Here is a 24,135-nt window from a genome sequence, read left to right as displayed (position 1 = left end):
ATCTATACAATCAAGCCATGATTATTCAAGTATATAAATCAAGTTTGTTAGACTTTGGCAGTGGAGCTATTCATTTTTCACGTAACAGTGTGCCTAAGAACAACGAGCAGGCAAGGAAAATAAATAAATAAATACTAAATAAAAAGCAAGCACACCGTTTGACCTCAGTCTCAATTAGTTGGTGCAGTCTATAATGCATACGAGTTACTTTTTTTCTTTTTTCTTTTTTTCCCCTATTAGCATGAAACATCCATGGCCAAATTATATAGTGTTGTGGCCCTAAACCATAGCATTTGAGTTCTATTAGTGACAGATACTTGGTTAATTGAAAAATAAAAAGTGACACACATGCTAAATATGATAGTACATTGCCTAACTTTTAATTTTTTATCACCCCAAAGAGTCAGCATCAAGGAGTAATATTAAAGACGCAACAAATTTTATAATAATTGACATGTCTTATTGTGATTAAAACATCACTTTCAACTAGGTGTATTATTAAAAATATTATTTTTATTTTGTATCAATCACACTGATTGGCATCAAAATGAGCAATGTGTTTATTTTTTTTCAAATTTTGGGTTTTTATTTTTGATTGACATATATCCTAGTGGACATGTACGTGGACTGCACATGTCCTAATCTTGTTTCCTTCACACATTGTCAATCAGTCTCTCTCAGTCTCAGACACATACGCCATCATATGCATGCCTAAGACACATTTGAAATCTAGATTTATGAGATAGATTCTTGAAGGGCATATTAGTCACTCACTGAAACAAAAATATTGAATAAGCTTTTGCCCTATTTGGTGCGAATTTGCACCTGCAAAAGCATCCACACTTAGCAAGAAACTACTACGTCTTGTATGGCATTTAGGAAATCCCTATTCCCTACACCCTTCTCTCTCTCACTATAGGTAGACAAAGATAGAAAGAGCTATTAAAGAAGAAGAGAAGTAGCAGAGAGAACTCTATGAGCAAAGTTTCTTAGGGATTAGAAATTTTTTCATAAGGCTGAACTAGCCGGAGTGAGTTCCAAAGCCAGGTCTGTGCTTGCCTCATATCTCTTCTTGCTCTAGAATATAATATTCAAAGTAGGTGAAGTTTTGAGTTCATCTCTTAGATCTATTTTCAGACAAAAGGATTTTCTTTTCCTTATTCAGGTTTACCTTCCCATTTATTACTATTTTCTTTTCAAAACCCTTTTCTAAATTTGCTTGATGATACTGATTTGTTCATTTTATAGTATTTATTTTTGGCTTCTAGAACTCACAGTTTTATGTAATAGGTTCATGATGGTGCTTTATCTTTCAGTAGTGCTGCTTCTTAAGCTTATTTACTAGCTTTTCCATGGCTTTGTTTGGAAATGTTTTTTTTTTCCCCCTCAAAATGATTAATGAAAAATTTGCTTGATATTGCTGATTTTGTTCTTTATATATATATATATATATATTTGGCTTCTAGAACTCACGGTTTTATGTATAAGTTCATGATTGTGCTTTATTTCAGTGCTGTTTCTTAATCTTATATTCTAGCTTCTCCAAGCCTTTGTATGGAAATTTGTTTCTCCTCCCCCCCCCCCCCCCCTCAAATGATTAATGAAAAATACTAGGCCATCATTGCCTCAAGTCTCATGCCAAGTTTGAGTCCTAATAATTTTCAGATTTTTAAAACAAAAAATTCTCAATTTTGTTCAGCTGATCTGAGTTGATTTTGACATTTTTCTAGTCTCTGAGCTTCTCATGAAGATCATGGATTTGGTTAGCGTAATAACCATAAAACCCTCAAAACACGCACAACACTTGCACACAAAGACACAAAAACTAATAAAGAAAGAGAAGGCCAGTGGCAAGAATATATAGGTCACGCACCCTTAAAGTACTAAACGAAAATCTTAGGAATTTTACTGTAAGATCTGGCTTTGTTGCTAGGCCAAGTGCATGTTTCAACAGTAGTAGTTTATAGTCCTTAATTTATGCTTCTCCTTAATATTGAAGTAATTTTTCACGATCTATGTCATCCCTTCTTAATATTTGACATTCAACAAATTAAACCAATATCCTTTTGTTTTTAGTAACCTCATTTCTTAAGGACAAAAGATTTTTAGAGATGTACTTTATTACAGTACGTATATGTACTCAATTACTCCTAAAAAGTACCGTTGTTCCTTACAATTTCATATTCAATTCTGCAAAAACATTTTGGCAAGCTTCAATTTTCTGTTGAAACTCTTAAATTTTGAGGTCTTTGGGGTCCCAAAATTTTTTACTTTGATTTTTTTTTTTAAAAAAAAAAAAAATTCTAAAAACTCTAAATTAGTTGAAATGTTTAATTACATTCGTCAAAGAAAAGACTTGTGTAATATTCTCATATTGAACATATAAAACTACTGATTTTGCTAAAGTAAATAACATATAACTACATGATGTCACTTTCTAATGTGTTTAGGCCTCTCAGGTGGTGCAATGGGGAGAGGAAAGATTGAGATCAAGCGGATTGAGAACACTACAAACCGTCAAGTCACTTTCTGCAAGAGGAGAAATGGTCTTTTAAAGAAAGCCTATGAACTGTCTGTCCTGTGTGAAGCTGAAGTGGCTCTGATTGTCTTCTCCAGTCGTGGGCGGCTTTATGAGTATGCAAACAACAGGTAAATTAACCTCACATATTTTCATTTTCATTGTTTGTCATGTTTCTCTGCTCATTGGGTGAAAATAGTTAAATCAAACATATATATATATATATATATTTTTTTTGTATTTTGGGATTTTCTAATTTATCTATACGTGTACTTATTTATTTTTCTTTTTGACATTGATATCATGGATCTTTATATATATTTTATATGTGGAAATTATGCTTCTTTTATGTCATGACTTGTGTAATGAGCTAAAAGAAGAGAGTGAGGGCAGAATATATTTAAAGTAGGTAAATGAAAGTGAAGATACAAACATGAATTTACAAGTATATTTTGAAATTTAATACGCTTACAGAATTTTTTTGATGCCATTTTTTTAAAGATATATATATATATATATATATATATATTGTGGGGGTGGGGGGGGGGGGGTGAGGGTAGACTACCAATGATTTCTGCAAGTTTCATTCATGCTGCTTCCTGGAAAAAAGGAATTTAAAAATAAAATAAAAACTATATATATATATATTGTGGGGGTGGGGGGGGGGGGTGGGTGAGGGTAGACTACCAATGATTTCTGCAAGTTTCATTCATGCTGCTTCCTGGAAAAAAGGAATTTAAAAATAAAATAAAAACAAAGTTGCAGTTATCTCTTAAAAAAAAAAAAAACTATCCTAATCATATGGTATTCTCTGAATTGAAGTACTTGTTAAGAAATGTGTGCACTAATGTGTGCGGATCAATATGGAAAAAGGGAGTTTCAATTAACTGGCTAGTCCCATTAGAGTATCTAGAAACAAGTATCTTTGATTTGAAAAAACAGGCTCAAAGTATTTCTTAATAATCTAGTTGTTGCACATGTGCCAAGGTTATAAGAGCCTTTACATTTCTAAGTAGTCTAGTTAAATCTGATATCAAACAATAGTGACAAAAATAAGTGGTTAAGATAATATTGTTGGGATCAAACCTACAGACTTAAGCGTTCAACTATCATAAACCCCAGATCCCATTACTTTTTTTGATTCTAACACAGTATAAGGAGGTATGGGATTAAATGGGGATTGAATTGGGATGGCATATCATTGGAATGGTAACATTAATATAATCTAGCACCTTCCATCTTTACCCTTGTAAAATATATCTACACAAATTAAATATACTCAACAATATGGATTAGACTATACCCGAAAACCAATTGGTTTTGCTAACAAAACAAGGAGAAAAATATATACAAATGCTAGATATCCATCCAAGCATTGATGAAAATAATGCACTGCTACATCTCACGTACAGTGTGTTCATATAGTACAGATATGTTCTCAAAGTTGTTTGATAAGACTGAGATGCATAAAGAAAAGGCAACAAGAATTCCCAGATGCAGCTCTAGTAGTACATTTGCATGCAAATACATATGTTTACCAACAGTAACCATAAGAAACAAATCCTTGCTGGATGTCTTTTACACTTACTTGATTTCACTTTTTAGATTTGTAATCTTTGAGATTCTAGCAGTGTAAATAGAAGGATTACTTAGCAGAGGTTCTGATCCTTTCCTATTCTGTTGTTTGTGGGATCTCAGTTGAAGTAGTCTTCTATTTCCACTATTAGCTCACAAATCTCCCTATAATTTCTTTTATATCTATTGAGTGACAACCAATTGCTTGATATTTTATATGTGTGTACTGTACACTTTTGTTTGGTATACTTCACAATGAGAGGTCTACAAGTTTCAGTGAACTTTTTGGTCTCTTTCTTTTTCCAATCTCATGCTAAGAGAGCTAATGCCAAAAGTCAGAGACTACGTTCTATTAGGGTTTTAGTTTTTAATGGTTGGCGCGTGGTCTACAAGTGCTGTAGGGTTTATCATTACCCTCTTCCATTCTTTGCAGGATCTGTTTTCTGTGGTCATCTTCTACCAATTCTAGCTTTGAGGATTACACTCCCCCCCATCTTTTGTTTGCTTTCTTTAGTGAAAAGAATGCATAACATATCTTCTTCTTCTTTTTTGCTTCATCCATGAAAGGTTTAAGACTTGCAAAGAGTCTTTGGTCCTTCTGCTTTAATTAGTACTTTTTGGTAAAAAAGAATGAAGCAGAAAAAGAAGACAGTCAAAATATTATGTTCATGTATTGCATAAGGATAACCCTTTCTGATCCATCAAAATGTCATAAAGGAAACAGACTTGAGCGCCACTAAAGTGTTTTCTAGCAATCTTCAGATCACATCACTAAATATAGCTAGCTCCGCTAATATTATGTTCATGTATTGCACAAGGATAACCCTTTCTGATCCATCAAAATGTCATAAAGGAAACAGACTTGAGCGCCACTAAAGTGTTTTCTAGCAATCTTCAGCACCCATTACTTCCTTGTTTGCTGTTTCAAGTTTGTTTCCCTTGACATTTATTTCCTCACCTCCTTTAAAACAAAGAGCCTTTGACTAAGGTTCTTAAAACAAAAGCACCATTAACAAAAGCTCTTTTATTTTTGTTTCTAACGAATTTTCAAATCAACAAAAGAATTCCTTACTTCCTTTGAAAGAGAGAATGGCTTGACCTGGCAACAGAAGTCAATGGAGACTTAAAACCTTGGACGGAGGTAGACTTGGACATTGTCCCTAATTTTTTTTTTATAAAAAAATATTAGTATATATAGCTACTAATTTTAGTAATTTTGTTCTATAAAATTACACTTTGCCCCACTTAATAATATCATTGATTTTTTTAAAAGTAATGTTATAGTTACAAATTTTTTTACAATATTTTTACAAACTGTTAAGATTGTAAATTCTTATTGGTTTGCATTTAGACTCACTACTTGCATCACTTTTTTACTTATCAATAATCACTCACTACATTAACAATTTGTAAAAAATCCACAACTTTAATAATCATGAACATGAAATTTTTTGTGCAAGAACCATGTTCCACCACCACGGGCAATGAGAACATTTAATATTCGTACTATTTTTGTGGGGGAACAAATATTAAGTGGCAACACAACAAATTGCCCTAAAAAGAATGTCATTGGAGCACGGAACAAAACGTGTAAGACTGGAATTCTTGTTCATCAAAAGTCCACTTCACTTTGTGGAATAAAATGGTTTTTGTCTATGCGTTTCTTCCTTTATTGGACCAATTTTGTTATGATACAATTTGTTCTGCAATTTTTTTTTTTCCAAAAATGGTTGATCTAGTAAATTATAGAAAATCACCTTTACATAGATCTACAGTTTATATTACTCTATTTTTTACCATTCACAACCTACCACTTCAATAAGTTATAAACTTTTTTAATAGTATTTTTTTTTTTTAGAAAAAAAAAAAAAGAATGTGTGTAAAAAAATGTATATATAGATTATAGGCTCTCTTAGTAATTTGTTTTTGGTTAAATGACATGACTTGGATTAAGCTTAATCCCTCATTGCCTGAAGCTACTAATTATTTGAGTAGGACTAAGTTTAAGCTATGACTTAAGTCGCTTGATGGAACGCTTGTCATCCTTCATCCCCCTCTAGGCCACTTATTGATTCTTCAACAGGTGAAGGAGCTAGTAGGAATGAACCCACATTAGAACCAAGGGGTCCATGGCCTTGACTCCCTCTTTTCTTCCTGAATTCAATTAGTCCAAATAAGGTCTAAAAAACAATGAAAATAAATGGTCGGTTAGCCTATAACTTTTGGCTTTCCTCTAAATAAAAAACCTTTTTATCATTAAATATTTTTGAAATTTGTTGTTTTATACAACTAAAATCAACAAAAGAAAAAAAAAATCTTAATTATTAGAGAATTAAAGGCAAATCATGAATAAGAGACTAAGGGCTTCAAGAAAAATACTTTTTATTTCTATTCTAAGTTAGATGATTGTTCTTATGTGTTTGTTTTTTTCTCTTCAAAATTTTGATGGGAATGGTATAGATCTTAAGTACATATATGTTATTATTATTTCTCTCTTGATTGTGCCAAGTGGTTAGTAAGAATTGAAAGATTAACAACTTACCAATTTGTTTTCCAGCACAAAAAAAATAAAATGAAAACTTTTTTTATATAGTGATTGTACTTGTACTTATTGTTCTTGTTTTTACTACAGCTAAAGTACAAACATTTACAGTTACAAATTTATCTAAAGTTTTGCATTAAAAATGAAGAAGGGACTATTTGATTTTGCAGTTTAAAAAGAAATTATTGTGAATTTAGTATAAGATCAATCATATATTGTTTTGGGTATTTAAAAAAATTTTGAATTCCATTTGATAAATTCTGAATTTAAAATGTATCGAGACAAAATTGTTTTATATCTTTTCTTGTATTTATAATTTTTTTTTAAAAATTTATTTATATCTTAACATTAAATTTTAAATGAATACTAATATTATTTTAGTATATTTTTCATTCATGAATTCTAAAAGAATGTTGGTTCAAACAACTCCTAAAACTAAAAGGCTAGTTCCATCCTTATAAATTAGTTAGTATGGTCATACTTAGAAAGGATAGTAGTATGGTCATGCCTAAATAGGATAGCTACAACTGATTCCCTCAATATTTGCATTAAAAATTTATATATATATATATATATAATAAAAATAAAACAACTCTCTCTCTCTCTCTCTCTCTCTCTCTCTCTCTCTCTCTCTCTCTCNCACTACATTAACAATTTGTAAAAAAAAAAAAAAAAAAAATTGAATTCTAGCATTTATCTCTTTCTAAAGGTCATAAAAATATTATAGGTATAAGCCCAAAAAAAATTAGCCCAACAACAAAAATTATCAATAGTGAAGTTAAAAACAATTAAATTCAATCAACTAATTTTACTTAAAACAAACAACCCAACATTTAAAAAAAATTTAAATAAAATATTTTTGTCCTTATCTAGCAACAACACATACATATCAAAACTAGCACAAAAAATAATAAATAAATAAATAATCCTTTAGCAATTAGTTAAGCAATAGAGCTAGAGACCAGAACTACTATCCTACAGTAAAACCGCCCTCTACCTCTAAGTCTTGACTTTGTCTCTACTTTAAAAAAAAAAAAAAAAAAACTATATGAAAGTCAAAAACACGCTTGCACACATACACACACAACATACATACCTTTTTATATGTAGGTAGTGGAGACACTCAATGATGCAGCTAAGGAACAAAGGTTTGATAGGATGTAGTATGTGGATGGATAAATTCAAGATATTAGAAAAAGATAGAGAACTCATTTAGTAATTTTAAGGGTGCAACTTTTTTCACAATTTACTGAGATAAAAAATTGGAAAACCATTTTTTGAGAACCATTTAATCTAAAATATTCAATTTGGTTAGCAATTGAAAACTTCATAATTTTTTTTCTCACCTTGATCTTGTTAAAAAGACATATTATGATTGAAATAGTATTACTTTCATGAGGGTCAAACCAGTTAGATCACTTCACAAGGCTACATCCACAACTTTAATAATCATGAACATTGAATATTTGTACATGTTCCACAGGCAATGAGACACATATTCAACAATTTGTGGGAAATTAAGTGGCACACTTAAAATCCCTAACAGAAGATGTCATTGGAGCACGGAAAGCGAGAGACTCTCTCTCTCTCTCTCTCTCTCTCTCTCTCTCTCTCTCTCTCTCTCAATGTATATTATGTCATGAATCTGAATTTTTTTTATTTGATAAGAAAAATAATAATATACGATAGATTGTAATTAATAGATCACAAAATGGAATATTATAGTACAAGTTCTACATTTATTGAAACATTTCATCTTTGAGAGGCCTTTTGTACCAATTAAGAGGGTACCGTCAATATTGTAGTACAAGTTCTTGGTGTCTAGCTTTAGTGTTTTTATTAGAATTTATACACTATACTTAGGTATGTCAAAAATGTTTACCTTACAGTAGCTACATTTCCTTTCTTGTTCCATAGTTAACATAAAAATCTCAATTCCCCTAGTTTTTCTTTCTAAATCTCATCTTTAAAGGTTTAAATTCCCTTTTTTTTTTCTTGTTTTAATTAATTAAAAGAAATCTAAAAATATACTTTCTTTAAGAGTTATTCACTCTTTTATAGGACTAAAACTTTCAATACTGGTTTTTTGGTCCATTCTGCTTCTATTATTAATTATACCAAGTGATAGATGAAGCAAAAAAGTAAATACTTATTCACAATAGGGCTTCTTCTATTTTGTGTAGAAATGAGAAGCAGGAAAGGTGATGCATGTCACCCTGTCTATACTTTGTGTGTGGGGATGCAAATGCATAGGGTTGGCATTAGTGTTTCTTTCTATGTAATTGAGACACTGAGTTGACTTGAAAAGATATCACTTATAGAGTCATTAATGATTCTTTGGATTTTAAGGACATTGTTTTTCATCTTCTTGACAACATGTACAGATCACAAGGATTCTATTATAAGTTTGATTATGAACACACCCCACTTCACAAACTACTGATTTGTGTAATTATGAGTGGTTGATGGAAAGTGATGTTCATATAAATAGTAGTAAGTAGAAAGTGTTAACCACTAGTCACAACCACACAAGTTAACAAGTTGTGAAATTAAGTGTGTGATTGAGTATGTCCCTAAAATTATGCCCCTATTATATACCGAGTGTAGTCAACCTACCGATTGAACTCTAGTTTGTTTTTACTTTGATTTGGTTGAGCTAACCTAAATTTCTATTGTTTTAAAAGTGATGCTACAAGCACAATATTTTTGTAACATTTTTTTTTTTTTTAATCTTGTTGAGTATCAAGTTATTATTGATTTTCACATTGACTATAACTAATACAGTAATACTACTTAATTTCTATCATTAACAACTTGTTACTTTAAAGATTGTGAAAAAAGTTGTGGTTATAAACTTATAATTTCTCTAAATTATTAGTTTCTAGTCTTGATAAAGTATCATCCATAGTGTGACTCTCACTTTTGTTAGGAAGTAAAAAGGAGATAGGATTGACTAGCATGATAAAAGGTATAGTATTCCTTTCATATGGCTAGTTCTAAACACATGTAGGTCAGTAAAATGAACAAAAGATTTATTTCAATTAGATGAATTGTGGAAAATGTTATCAGCATTGCTTTGAAAACTAACGCTAAAACTTCAAGCCTTATGTGTTTTGATCTTAAATACTTACCTTCCCTTACATAATTTCATCTAGTGAACAATGTCTTTATTTAATTTTTTAAAAAGTATTAAACATGATCATCTTGAAAGCATAAGCATTTTACGACATCAATTTTACTAAGAACATAATTTTGTAATAATTTCTAATTTATGTATGTGTTTAATTCATTTATGTGTTTGCATGTGTACAACTTAGATGTGTGTTTGAATTAACATTAGAAACTTAATTTGTTTTGCCAAACAGCACAAAATCAACCATAGAGAGGTATAAGAAGGCATGCAATGATGGCTTAGGAACAAGCTCTATTGAAGAAACGAATGCTCAAGTAAGCTATTTCTCTATATTCTTTTTTACTTTTTTGTCTCTTTCTTCTAGGGAGAGATTTTTATATATTCATTATAATGAGTTATGACATATTATAAATAAAGACGACAATACCCCAAATGTATTGGATTAAATGAGTATATATTGTGCGAACATGTGTAGAGTCACAAATCATATGTGTATTCAATCGATTTGTATCATATAAATGATTGCAAAATTCTACTTGTAACTTGACTATTCTTTTTAAGGCTTCGTGCACTTTGCATATCTTTTGTTAGTTGTTGCATTTTTATTTATTTTTTAATTCTTCTTGTTTATCATATGTACTATAGAATTTATGAACCTGACAAGGCTAACATATGCTTCCTATATAATTTATGTTTTTGAATGAATGCAGTATTATCAGCAAGAATCTGCAAAACTGAGGCAACTCATCCAAAATATGCAGAACTCTAACAGGTTATTGCTATTTGTCATTGTTTCTAAATTCAAATGGAAAAAGATTGATTAAAAAATTATTTTTCAATTTTATTTTTCTTTGTACGCAATTTATCAAAGACATTGAACATTTGTTTATTCTATGGCATGAATTATAAGGTTTTACAATGTTGCACACATTATGAAAACAACCAATAATAAAAATGAAAGTAAAGATAAAACATGAAATTAATCCAAGAATTATATATATTGAATTTCAATTGGAATTTTAAGTTTAATACTATAAAGTGGTGATCTCACAATTGACAATGACATTGTCTCAATTCCACTTAATGCTATAGGCCTCATCTATTATGCTTGTAATACTAATATTAATTAATCAAAGTTATCCAACAATAAATCTATTTGTGGCCTTGTCATGAAAGAGGTGAAGATCTAGCGGTCATATCATTCCTTTATCAGTATATGTGCATCTATAAAACCTCTTAGGCAATTAAGCATGAGTTATACTAAGGATATATACAAACATCTATGAATGTTTATATAAATGGGAGTTACATAAGAATTTGTTTACCTCAATTTTGTTTTTACCACAAGAACTCGAATGTGTTAGATCAAGGGAATTCTTTTCAATAAATATGCTTAGTTTCATGTGTTAGTAATATGTTGGCTTTATAAATTGATGGATGATGTATTAACATAGATAAGTTTGGTGATTGGAGGTATTTTGGAGGCTCTTAAAGAGTTAAAAAAAAAAAAAAAAAATTGTTATTTGGACATCGTTTCATTGGTGTTAAGAAAATTATTTTCCTTAGTATGAAAGGAAATAGTTTTCCTTATTAAAAAAGTAATATAGTATTCATTATTCGTCAAGAAATATAATTAAAAATTTTAAATATGCATTATTGTAAAAAGTTTGGCTGCTTTAGTCGGATGAGAGTTCTGTCTAAATTAGTCATTTCGTGTAAGGTGTGGCGTGGTAATGTTTTTAGGTTAAAAATACTAGTCTATATGAGAGATTTTTTGAATGTGTTTGGACTTATGAATTGTGAGTTTGTATGTATGAGATTTGTGGGTTAGTTTTTTACTCTTTTTATTTGTGAAGGTTTTTTGTGCAAGTCTTTTGAGTGAAGTTTTTGAGGTTTGATGGGTGTGATTATAAAACATATTATTGATGATAGATTTTGATTGGTATTGTCGATGAACATAAATTTGGAGTTGATAGAAACACAAAAAATATTATTATCTTACGTGGATATCTTTATTATTTGTTTATATTAATGCATTTCCATTAGCCTTAAATCAATGAATCATAACAAAGAGCTTATTATAATTTTCTTCTTTACTTGTAGGCACTTACTGGGTGAGGGATTAAGTTCTCTTAATATCAAAGAGATGAAACAATTGGAGAGCAGGATTGAACGAGGACTCACTAGAATCAGGTCAAAGAAGGTAAAATAAAATAAAATAATGGTAACATGGAAAGAAAAAGTAAAGAAAATGTTAACATGCATTCCAAGACACAATAGGAAGACCAAGTTCAACCACATTTTGACATATTACTGATTTCTTAACTTCTACAATTGAAAAATGCTTAACTTCTACTATCCAATATCTTAAAACCCTCTTGTCTATCTCATTTAATCTTCCACTCTTGTAATGTAGTCTAATTCTCTTACTTGTTAACTACAACAGCATGAAATGCTGCTGGCTGAAATTGAATATTCACAGAAAAGGGTAAATCCTATCTTACTTTATTTTTATTCATTTCTATTTTACTACTTGTCAAACTTTCTTACAGGCTAATTGCAATCCAAAATTTTCTCTAGGTGATGGAGCTTGAAAATGAAAGTGTTTATCTTCAAGCAAAGGTATATTTGCCTTCTTAGACTAAATTATAGAGCACTAACTATTGCACACACTTTAGTGTACACTGTTTATACACATCATCCATTTTACGTTTTAAACTTGGATGTGTTTGAAAAATGTGGATATTATATGTGAAATTATAAACATTATGTGTACGGAGTATACATTAACAAGTGTGTAAGAATATTTCTCCTAAATTATATATGTATCTGAACATGAGATTTGTTATATAGCTTTCTATTTTGAGGATTGGTAACAAATTAACGGACTTAAAATAACTAATCAAAACAACTAGTTATTTGTATTTACAAATTCCAAATAATTTTAGTACAACACTTGTTTAGATAGGACATACCTATTCAACCTTTCAATAGGATTGTCCCCACCTTATATTTAAATGGTGTGTCTTGTGATCCGTTGCTTATTTTCACACTAAATTGACTTTCAAAATCCTTCCATGGACTCATAAGGAAGAGGATGGAGAAGATAAAAAAAAAAAAATACAAAACAAAACAAAACAAATAGGAAAACACAAGCAAGAGTTTATTAACTCCTTCTAGAAAGTGACTTACTTACTGAACACAACAATGTGGGATTTTAATATTTGATAGTTTGAATTGAATTTACATGTAGTCACCTTTGAAAGGTGATTTACGCACAGATGAGTGAAACATAAGAATTCAGTTTCATGGCATTCGCATTTTTAGTGTCTTATATATTTTCATTTCTAAAGTTGAAATTGATAATCCATGAGCTAAGGTACATGTCTGAATCATTCTAAAGTATACCTAAAACCAAACAATTATCTCCCAATAAAAAATATAATTAGAAAAAAAAGAGAATAAAATTTAATGGCATCACACGTCAACTTTTTTGCTAATAATATAACTTAAACCACATTCATGTTTGCAAAACATTTCTTACTTCTACATTTTTTTTTTCTACTTTTTAGATAGCTGAAGTTGAAAGGCTTCAACAAGTAAACTTGAATATGTCTGGATCAGAGCTCAGTGCAATTCAAGCATTATCTTGCAATTTCTTTACTCCAATTGTAGTTGAGGGCAGCACTTCCTACTCACAACCTGAACATAAGATACTTCGTCTGGGGTAATTTATCTACTTCCTTTTATTTCATCATTTTTAACACTTATCTTTGGACTAATTAGTATTACTTATATTTACTTATAAGATCCAATGAAAAACCTTGTAATCAACCAAATTTTAATACATCAGTAATTTTAAATACTATGCTCTCTGAATGCAACTACAAGATTGAAAGTTAAGCCTATAAGAGTTAACATAAGTAAAAATACACCATATGGTCCACATGTACTTTTGACACAATTTTTTTGTCCCAAGCTCTATGAATATTGGCATTTAACATCTATCTTGGTATTCTTGGACTTGCACTTTTTTAGAATTATTTTTTTTTTCCCTTAGGTTTAGTATCCTTTACTTATCAATAATGGAAACCTAAGATACTATTCTTATCAAGCTTAGCAATGAAAATTTTCTTTATGTTTGACTTGATGATCAATAACACTAGAAAAGAGAAGGATACATGTTCTAACTTTAAATTCTTCATTATGTTTATGCAGGTAAACTGTTCAGCACCAAATCTGCAAGTGGGATCATATTATATAATGCCTAAATAAAGATCTCACTATCTACTATCTTATTAAGTCATTTGGCATTGAATCATTGTGACTTCTTGTTACGTAGCGTCCAACATTTCTTTCTATATGATAATCTGCACTTAGCTTTGCCTAACAGTATAAGATATGGTTATATTTTTATTAAGGAGTATAATATCAATGACTAGATTAATGCCAAGTGTATTTACTGTTAAATACCAATGATCACATATTAGTTTACTTTTGCATAATGTTTGTCAATCATTTTAAGGCAAAACCAATGTGACACATACAATGCACAAGTCATGCAAGGGGCAAATGCCCATTTTAGCCGCTTAAAAGTTGGACACATGATGACCATTTTTTTATTATGAGTGATGAAAAATAGTTAAATTTAAGGGTTTTTTTTTTTTTGGTAATCCAATGATATGCATAATCTAGATAGTAAAGGTGACTTAAATTTTGTTTAAATTTTAAGTTTTTTTATTGTGGAAAATTCTTGTGCAAACAACATTTTTCTTTAATCCCATAATGAATCACTTATTAGAAGACCACAAAGCTTGTTAGGGGTGTCTTAATCCCATAATGAATCAGATTTTTCTAACTCAAATGTATTTTTTGAGTGGTAAACATCCTTTGGTAATTTAGTTTTTGTAATAAGAAATGATTCTTAAAAACTTTTCTTCTTTTTTTCTTCTTCTTAGAATTGTGTTTAGTTGGCAAGTAGATTCCTTTAAATAGGACTGCTCTTCTTTTTATTTTTAACCAAACCGCCTCCACAATTAGCTCTATCCCATGATCAATTTTGGCTAAAATTACATAAAGATTTGTAACCATAGCCATGGAGTTCCCAATATGGAGCATTGTTGTTGCACCATGGGAGTGCAACATTGAGTGGTTGCCAAATGGGACTTGGAATCCATTTTTGTCCTTAGTTATTCAGCCAAGCCAATAATTAATCAATTATTTTTGAAGATGTGAAATTTCAACCATGATTATCCTAAAATTTTATTTTGAAAAAAAAGAAAAAGAAAAAATGTCAATAATAACCGAACTACAAGCTATATTCATTACAATTGCCTATCCTAATGATGTATTGAGTGAGATTGTATATGGCAAAGGCAATTATTGAAATCCATCTAAATGCAACATTTCCATAACCAGTAATTAGTATAGACCAACCGGGACATTTTAATTTCTCAAGATAGCTTTGTCGCACCGACATATGTATAGTGGCAGCAAGTAAGCTTAGAAAGCATTGAAAGATACATAATAGTTGATAATGATTTATGATCTCTAAAATGCACTATATGAGTTTATAAATAAGATGGATTAAAAATACAAATTAAACAGATACCAAAAGTATTATATATTTCAAGTGGTAAAAATGAAGTTGGTGTAGACATTAAATTATATACGGGCCCACCAAAACATGAGACGCCAAAGAGAGCTGCCATTGTTGCTGTGTTGTGACTATCAGATTACAACTGGGCAGTTAATGCTAGATTGCGACGCAGTCTTAAAATTTAAGGAAAAACAAATAGACCACACTTGGCATCTTATAATAAAGTATAAACCATGTACCTTGATTGAAGTTGCTTTGGCCTGGTCCCATGTTATATTAATCTTTTTTTAATTTTTTTTTTGTTTTCTATGATTTATATTTTATATTTTTTTGTAAAAACAATGTCAACTTTCGTGCATGACAAAAATATAATAGGAGGTAAACAAAATGGATGCCTTAACATCATCGTATACTTCATGGTCCAATTTAAAATCAATACTAGATTTAGTGGGTATAAAAAACATTTTAGCTTTTTTTGTTTGTTTATTGTGCTTGATCGATAATAAATGCAATTACAAAACCTAATTTCATATAAATATTTTTATCCAAAGGAAAATACTAGTAAACACCGTATTACACACTCTTATACATGAACATTTCAAGTGTGCGTAATAGGGTGTGTATATTAAACACTACCCTTTTATCCAATGTTAATCTTTTGAACACTTCATAGGAGAGAGAGAGAGAGAGGTCAATCCACAACTCAGTCTACGTCACCTCAAAACCTCTAACTAAAAAATGGTTATGGAAAGTGTTACGGCATCTAAAATCATGCTTTGGCGGCCAGTCATAGAATAGAACCATTTTGTTATCATTGTGGGTGAATCATGAAGCTATTGAAGCTCAAAAATGGTTGCTAGGAGTAGAAGATTCAAGTACATGATAGTAGGAAGAGGAAGCACACCTAGTACTGGCATGACTTATGGCACCCAAAGCCAAAAGGCCCCATGGTTGCATTATAATTCAAGGGTACCGGTACAGTTAAATGATATAGGTACAAAATTTTAATAGGTAATCAGGAATATCTCATGGCATCTGCCTCCAACAAGGTCCATCAATTGGTGGGATATGCAAAAGGCTGTAGTATAAGTCCTTTTTCCCCAGAACTAGGTAGGATAGTATTATGAAAGACTACAATTAGATTCAATTGGCTAAGTTAAAAAAGGTCAATAAAAACATATCTATATTATATATTCTTGTTTTCATTCTAAGCAGGAATTGTAAACAGATACATACAGATCAAATCTTTTGATGATTAGATAAATTTGCAAGCAATAGCTTAAGAAAAGTCCACAAAAAACAGAAAAGGGAGGAAAAAAAATATATTCCTGATGATCTGAACTCCACAACACATTGTCTTTATAATCTTTACCTCATAGAATGACACACCGATTCTTACTTCTCTTATGGAGTTCCTCCTCCACTTTCTCTTTATGTTCTCTGAGCTTAAGAATTTCATCATTTGATTTCATTTGAGTTAAATGCGCAAGCTCTTCAGCCCTCAGACGTTTGCTCTTCTGCCAATTGTTGCTCAAGACTAGTAGTTGTCTCTCTAAGCTTTGTCTTGACCTACAGAAAAATGCATCATTCATTACTAGACAAATTAAAGTAACAATCCAAAAGTAATTTTCTTCACAAAGGAAGATTTGAACCTGAAAATTAAACACAACACCACAAGCCCACCCACCTTACAGCTTACACTAACCATTTTCCACCTAAATCAAGGTCTTGTGATATACATAAGTTGTGCACAGCAGTTTGCTAAATGGTTTAGAACTTTAGATTACCTCATTAGATACATGTAGTTATAAATCTTTTAAACCATCTAAAAAATGGCTTCTAGTATTCAAACTAAACAGGGCAAAACCAACACACACACAGAAAGATCTTTCAACTACTTGCAAATGACCAATTAATCCTTAAAGATAAAAGAAAAAGAAAGGACAACCAGAACCAAATAATGAGAGCATAAACTATAAGCTGCTTGAGTGCAAAGAGAATGATATTAAGTTATAAGCACCGATCCTTATTATTTTCTTTCACCAAGAATTATTGATGTGGTAAACACCAAATCCTACTTCACCAACTTCTATGTTATTAAAAAGTCCACATTCTCCAAAATTCCAAACTCACCAACTCAAAATGCAATTTATTACTTGTGAAATCAACGAAGTTGACACGAACAGCATGTCATCCATTTCACATTGATTGATAATATGATGCCGCGGATTGTTATTGAATTAATTGCGTTGTTGTAATTAGTCCCACATTGGGCTTATACTAGCTTTATAAACAATTACAAGGAGCCTCAATTGTGACTAGACTAATCCTTTCAAGTGGCTAGCACTTTACTTTGGGTCATTACAGGTAATCATCACCTTATGAGATTCTAGGAGTAGGACATAACTGATAGATAGACAGATTCAATCAAGGTCCACTTCAGCAAATAAACTACAAGTCTAAAATGTGTATAATTAGTAGAAGGAGGGTAAAAATTTTTCTTGGAAAGCATGTGCCCAGGTTGCTCAAGAGGCACTTAATCACAAAGGTCTCATAGAGCATCGGTTCAAAGCATAAAGCAAAGGTGGGCCTGAACAAAGTACAGCACATGTTTTGGTGAATTCATCTAAGTCCTATATTAGCTAGGGATGGATTCAGCAATTATTCAATTATATACACCTCGTGTACATACCATTTCTTTTTATTGGTAAGTCACTCACAAAACCTGATGGGTCTTGAGTTGTGACCAAGTAAAAAATGAAGAAGCAACTTATATATATATATATATATATTAACAGGAGCAACTTAGATCAACTAATGCAGCTTCACACTCATGTCTAACAAGCAGATAAAAGAACAAAATATGTTTCTGCATAATTTAATCAAGGTGCCTGATAAGACATCTTTTGCTGAAGGTAGGGTGGTCTTCAACAGTCATGGATTAAGAGTGCAGTAGTGCACTCCTTACCCAGGTTCTGATTTTAACACATTGATGACAAAAGTATACCAAGTGTGAGAAGATAGATGCAGGTGGCAAAAATATGTAAAATAGAGGAGCATTGAAGATACCATCTAAGCAATTTGTTTGAGCTGCTCCTCGTATGAAAGATATTATCCTTTAACTCTAATATTTCTCGTTCAGAGTAACCTTTCAAAGAATCAACATGTTCCTATTGATTGCATAGTTTCATGGCCTCCTCCTGCTAAATGATCGAATTTGTTAGAATGATACTTTCATAGAAATTTTGATGAAAATATGAGAATTAATGTAATAATGACCTTCTGTTCAGCAAATATCTCATCTGTACATGGTTGTCCACCATTTTGTGCTATTACCATGTTTACAAGCAAGAGAAGCTTCTGAACCTATTCAACCCTCTTGCTTTCATCCTTAGTCTTGTTATCAAAAAGCACAACCGGATTAGTATAACTATTATTTTCATAACTATTTAACCATCTATGGTTCTTCTACGATAACATATGTCAACCAGCTTACAGCACCTTAGCATTTGCATATTGTTCTCATATGATTTTGTGACCAGACTGGGCATTAGCAGTTCGGAAGGTTATTAGCAAGACCTTTCATGAAAAGAAAATGGGTAAAGGAAGTTGAATGGCAGAGGACCATAGTCGATCAAACAATTATACCCAAATAATAATATGATATTTATTCACAAGTCATTCATCCTATGCATTCTTCTTCCTGTGCAACACCTTTATTATCACCAGCGAAATCATATTAACTTTCTTCAAGTTATGATTCATGATTAATTAATGGCTAGGAAGCAAAAGATTCATCAAGATTGAGAGAAACATCTATATGCCTAAAATCCACACAGAGCTGGGAAGAATAAGAGACAATAATATACCAAGATTCCTCTCTTCATAGAAGGGGCATCCTAAACAAGAGAGGGAAAAACACCTAATAAAGTAAAGAGGAATATGACATCATAATCATAACATTGTGACTTCATGAGATAGAAAAATACCATAACAGATTTTTCTACCGGGCTGGGGGGGCATAGAAAAAGCAGAGGAAATATAAGGACTACTACCTTGAACCACCTCACATTGCTACATGTTTCATGTACATCAAGAATCACGAAGCAAAAGCTAAAGTAGCTAATAGTTTATCTCAATTTTTAATGAAAGAAATTCATCACATGCTAAGTTCAATTGATTGTCAATTGCTCACTTCAGGAAAGTGGTCCACATATGCAAGTGACATCATAAAAATAAGACCAAAAATGTAAAAAAAAAAAAGAACATTTTAAAGCCATCATTGATGTAACCATTTCCTAATATAATCAATATTGAGCCGTGATGATAAAAAAGAAAACTTCTGCAAGCATAGTAGGAAAGTAGTCCTCATGCACCAGTGACATTGTAGAATTGGTCCAGAAATGTGAAAGATGAAGCACAATTCAAACATCACACAATGTTAAGTGTTTCCTAATATACTGAACATGGAGTCAAGATGATGAACCCTAATGCCTCTGTTGGAAACATCAGGATGTGCATGTTGAGATACAAGGCTCTTGGCAAGAACAAACATGGATACTAACATATGGAGTAATGAATTCTATAAATTAAGGGGAGTCATGCAATTCAAAAAGTACTTACGGTTTAGACGCCAGCAAGATTTTCAGCCAAAGAAGAAAAAAAAAACATATGTGGAATCAAAGAGCTCTCTAGATGTGAGCTATTCGTAGTTAAGAAGATGTAATTTATGTGTGTTTTTTCTAAAGTGGGCAACCAAGCATTGTACAACAATGTTTTTTCTTGTTCTATCTATGGACAAAGAGAAAATCAAGATTTCAAAATCATATAATCAATAGCTGAAAATATCAAAAAGAATTTCAAAATTCTATCTTAGTGATTGCGAGGTTGAGCCCACATCGGTGCAACAACTGTAAGAGTACCAAAAACTTTGCGTTTGACATCAGGCAATCACCAATGACCTGGTAAACTAGATTTCTTAGTTAACAGAGTAGAGAAGTGAACAAATATCACCTTGACAATGTTAGCATCGCATCTGTTCTTCCACGAATCTCACAACTCATATCCATTTGCTAAAGAAGCGTTGAAAGGAAGCAAAATTTGCCAAATGGTATGATTCTGAAAAAAATTTTGGTGGATGGCATGCGTTCAAAGTTTATTAGTTAATTGGATTGTTTTTTGAAAATCAAGTATAGCAAAATCGAGTTCCAGCCAAAATCGCCAAAATTGAGTTTAATATACTCGACTTTCTACTGAAAATTAGCTCTGGGATGGATAAAAAAGGAAGTTGAGTATAGTAAACTCAATTTTGGCTGGAATTTTGGCTGGAAGTCGATTTTGTTGTACACAATTTTCAAAAAACAGTTCAACTAACTAATAAACTTTGAAAGCATGCCATCTGCGTAAAATTTTCCCAATATTATACTGTTTGGCAAATTTTGCCTTGAAAGGAAGAGAGAGTGAGATTGGGAATCAGTGAATCATATAATAACAAGATATAGCCCTTCTCAAAAATAAAATATAAAATAAAATAAAATGATATATAGCTTCGTTACTCAATTAAATTCAAACACTTTTTTTACACATGCACTTAAGAGTCTAAGAGGGAAAGGTTTGAAATTGCAAAGTTAGAAGATTATTTTTAAAAAATAAATTAATTGATAAACCTAATTTACTTATTGTTGGTAAGTTTCACTTTCTTTTTCTTTTTCTTTTTTCCTTTTTTTCCTTTTTAAAAGTGAAATATAAGTATAACTATAATCACAGAATTTTTCAAGCACACGCAAATTTTATATTTCTATAAATTGACAAAAAGTATGTTCTTTAATATATATATATATATATAATATCAATGAGATTAAAAGAGGTGAAATCTTGGTTGACTTTCTCTTTTATCATTTCCTAAAGATGTTGCCTTACCCGGTCTCTCAGATTGGGGCAACTTGCCCTACAAGACTTTACACTACCTTGGTCTACAAGGCATTTTGTAAAATGTTTAATAATAAATAATATTAATATTTTAAAACACAAAGAATTTCTTTATCAAGCAATACTCAATGAAAATACAGCAAATCTTTAACACTACTAATAAAAAATTTCACCCCAAAATTTTTAACAATCAAGTATTACAAAGTCTAAATTACTAACACAATAATTTGTTGAACCAACAAATTCCATCTAATTTAAAACATGCCAAGTAATAATAAAAGTAATCTCACTAAGGAGGTTCATGATTGAGTATTGACACTTTCTCTTTGTCAACTCCTTTTTTTAGACACAAAAGGGTTTGAAAATTTTGGTGTTTATTTCATGATGATTGCTCAATATCATCAAGCCAAGATATTAATTGATTTTTTTTTTTTTTGGGTAAACAAAATTCAATCCCAAATCCATTCTTCAATAATAAGAAATTTTATGAATTGAACTAAGGCTGTGTTTGGTTCATGTAAAATATTTTCCAGAAATGCTATTTTTCGGAAAGGAAAATATTTTCAAGTGTTTGGTTGCATTTCAAAAAATGCTTTGAAAAATATTTTTTAGTGTTTTGCTGTATTCTTGAAAATACTATAGAAAACACATTTTCTACTTGTTGCTCACATTTTCTCAGCTTCCAAACAAATATATAATATCATTTCTCAGTCCACAAATACAAAAGAAGCAAAACCAAAGAAAAAAAATCATCAAATCCAGTCAAATTGAGGGTGTGATGTGACTAGGTTCGATCTTTGCTTGATCGTTGCGGTGCAATCGGCGTAATGAGACTCGCCGGTGGACAGATCGGCTTAAGGGTGGGTTAGCGAAGTGGGATGGGTCGGTGAGGATGAGGGATCGGTCAATCGGTTCGTGGGTTCGTGGTGCGATCTCGCTGGTGGACGAGGTGGGTCGATCAGTTCGTGGGTTTGTGGTACGATCTCATCGTCGTGTGGAGGGGACGAGGACGACGATCTAATTTTCCAGCGCGATCTTGAACTCGACAGCGCAATCTCTCTCTCTCTCTCTCTCTCTCTCTCTCTTTACGCATCTCCGAAAATGATTTGAAGGTAAAACAGAAGCTGAAAATATTTTTCGGGTCAAACGGGCTATTTTACCGTCAAAGTAAATGATTTTTCGGAAAATTCTATTTTCCATGCGCAACCCAACACACACTTTTACGGAAAAGCATTTTCAGAAGTGATTTGAAGCCAAAACAAACACACCCTAATTGAAATTTACTAGCGCATCAACATATTGATTAGCCTCTCTAGTCTCTAATAGTAATTCTTAGGTACTCTTGACGTACGGAAAATGATGCTCCTTCCTCTCACATTCATGATGGGGTCCACCATGAATGTGAGAGAAGAGAGCACAATTTCTTCATACTCCTCACACGTCGGGAGTATCTAAGAATTTTCTAGTCTCCAAAGTAGTGTTTGATCTGAATTTAAGAAATCTGTTGATCAAAATTTAAGGAATCTTTAATTAATATAATAATTTTTTTCTTACGCTCTGTTTGTTTCGCTAGAAAACATTCTATAAAGATTATTTTCCACATTTTTCAGTATTTGGTAGCATAAAGAAAATTTGGTCAACGAAAAGCTATCTTTAGTCAAAGGAAAACTCTTATAAAAATAAGGGTTATTTTCTATAGGTTGTTTTCCCAAAAAAAAAAAAAAAAACAATCTCTCTCTCACACAGTGCATAGCTCCTATAAATATTATATTCTTCTAACCAAGGAAAAAATATTTTATTTCACTCATTTAGCCTTTCTCACAATAAACTCTCTCACTTCTATTCCTTCCTTTATTTTTTCTCTTTTCTCACACCCTTACTATCACCCCTTTAGGCCTCTTCTCTTCCCACAAATTTCTCTCTCTATCTATCTGTCTTCTCTTTTTTCTCCCTATTTCTTCTCCCCTCTTTAACACCATTCTTTAATAAGGTTTTTATTTTCATTCTCCTCACGGATCGATCAATAATTCTATAACAATTTTTGGTATATTTATCAAACTATTTGTGCTATATTAGTTTGCCAGTAAACCTATGAGGCCTATGTGGCATTTTGAACTATTCAAAATGGTTCTTAAGGTTATAATGGTTATTTTGAATTATGAGGAGTATGGTTTATATATATATATATATATATATTATGTACATTATTGTTTATATACATGAGCAAGATGAGTATTTAAGATCATGAAAATTGGATAGCTAATTTTAACTGTATCTATTGTCAAAATTTTAGTTTGAAAACCAAATTCATTCTTAATTTTTTATTATTATTTTATTATATTGATTATATTAGGTGGGTTTACACAATACACATATTATATATGTTTTAAATTATAAAAGAAATGTTATAAAAAACACCAAAAAACATTCTCAAGCCCATTTTCAAGATTAATACCAAACACCAAAAAATAATATAGTTTTTTAGAAAATACTCTCTAAAAAATGGATTATTTTCCAGAAAACGTTAATGCCGAAATAAATAGAGCCTAAGTTTAGACATATTTTTAGAGAAGGGTTTTTTCTTTTTTTTTTCATAGAGAAGTTTGTATAAATAAAATCCAATATTATTTTTAAAAAAATCTATAAAGAAGAAAAGAAAAATCAATGCCTTTAGTCTATTGACCTAAAGTGTGCGTTTGTTTCAACTTTTAGAAGCTGAAATAGGCTTTTTGAAACCAAAAAAATTAAAAGCACATTTGGTAAGGTTTGAAAGTTACTTTTTCTAAAAAACACTACATTTTGAATTTGTGAAGGAATAGCACTTTTATAGTAAGGCAGCT

At 31.1% G+C, this 24,135-nt stretch overlaps 1 protein-coding gene and 1 long non-coding RNA gene across 2 annotated transcripts; one reads left to right on the top strand and one right to left on the bottom strand.

Moving 5' to 3' along the window:
- Positions 1–809: 809 nt before the first annotated feature.
- On the top strand, positions 810–14,211 carry LOC111995326 (agamous-like MADS-box protein AGL11). The gene is made up of 9 exons (XM_065768513.1): positions 810–1,047; positions 2,460–2,649; positions 10,001–10,082; positions 10,479–10,540; positions 11,872–11,971; positions 12,215–12,256; positions 12,349–12,390; positions 13,341–13,495; positions 13,987–14,211. Exons 2-9 carry the CDS (start codon positions 2,468–2,470, stop codon positions 13,988–13,990), a joined length of 669 nt encoding a protein of 222 aa, XP_065624585.1. The 5' UTR covers positions 810–1,047; positions 2,460–2,467; the 3' UTR covers positions 13,991–14,211.
- Positions 14,212–16,618: 2,407 nt separating this feature from the next.
- LOC136065389 (uncharacterized) lies at positions 16,619–20,234 on the bottom strand. Its single transcript, XR_010627016.1, has 3 exons — positions 18,647–20,234; positions 18,437–18,567; positions 16,619–16,936 (listed from the first exon to the last, which is right to left on the bottom strand). It is a non-coding gene; the product is annotated as an uncharacterized LOC136065389 (long non-coding RNA).
- Positions 20,235–24,135: the final 3,901 nt, after the last annotated feature.

Source organism: Quercus suber, unplaced genomic scaffold, assembly GCF_002906115.3.
Source record: "Quercus suber isolate HL8 unplaced genomic scaffold, Cork oak 2.0 scaffold_952, whole genome shotgun sequence".
In the NCBI taxonomy this organism is placed as follows: Eukaryota; Viridiplantae; Streptophyta; class Magnoliopsida; order Fagales; family Fagaceae; genus Quercus; species Quercus suber.
Note: the sequence above shows the minus strand (reverse complement) of the source record. Positions and strands in the feature narration are given on the sequence as shown.

Bases quoted from the DNA above. Each gene is read 5' to 3' on its own strand.
- LOC111995326 (XM_065768513.1), top strand. From the start codon at position 2,468: ATGGGGAGAGGAAAGATTGAGATCAAGCGGATTGAGAACACTACAAAC. The intron at 10,541-11,871 runs GTTATTGCTATT...CTTTACTTGTAG, and splicing joins AATATGCAGAACTCTAACAG to GCACTTACTGGGTGAGGGAT. The intron at 12,391-13,340 runs GTATATTTGCCT...TCTACTTTTTAG, and splicing joins GTGTTTATCTTCAAGCAAAG to ATAGCTGAAGTTGAAAGGCT.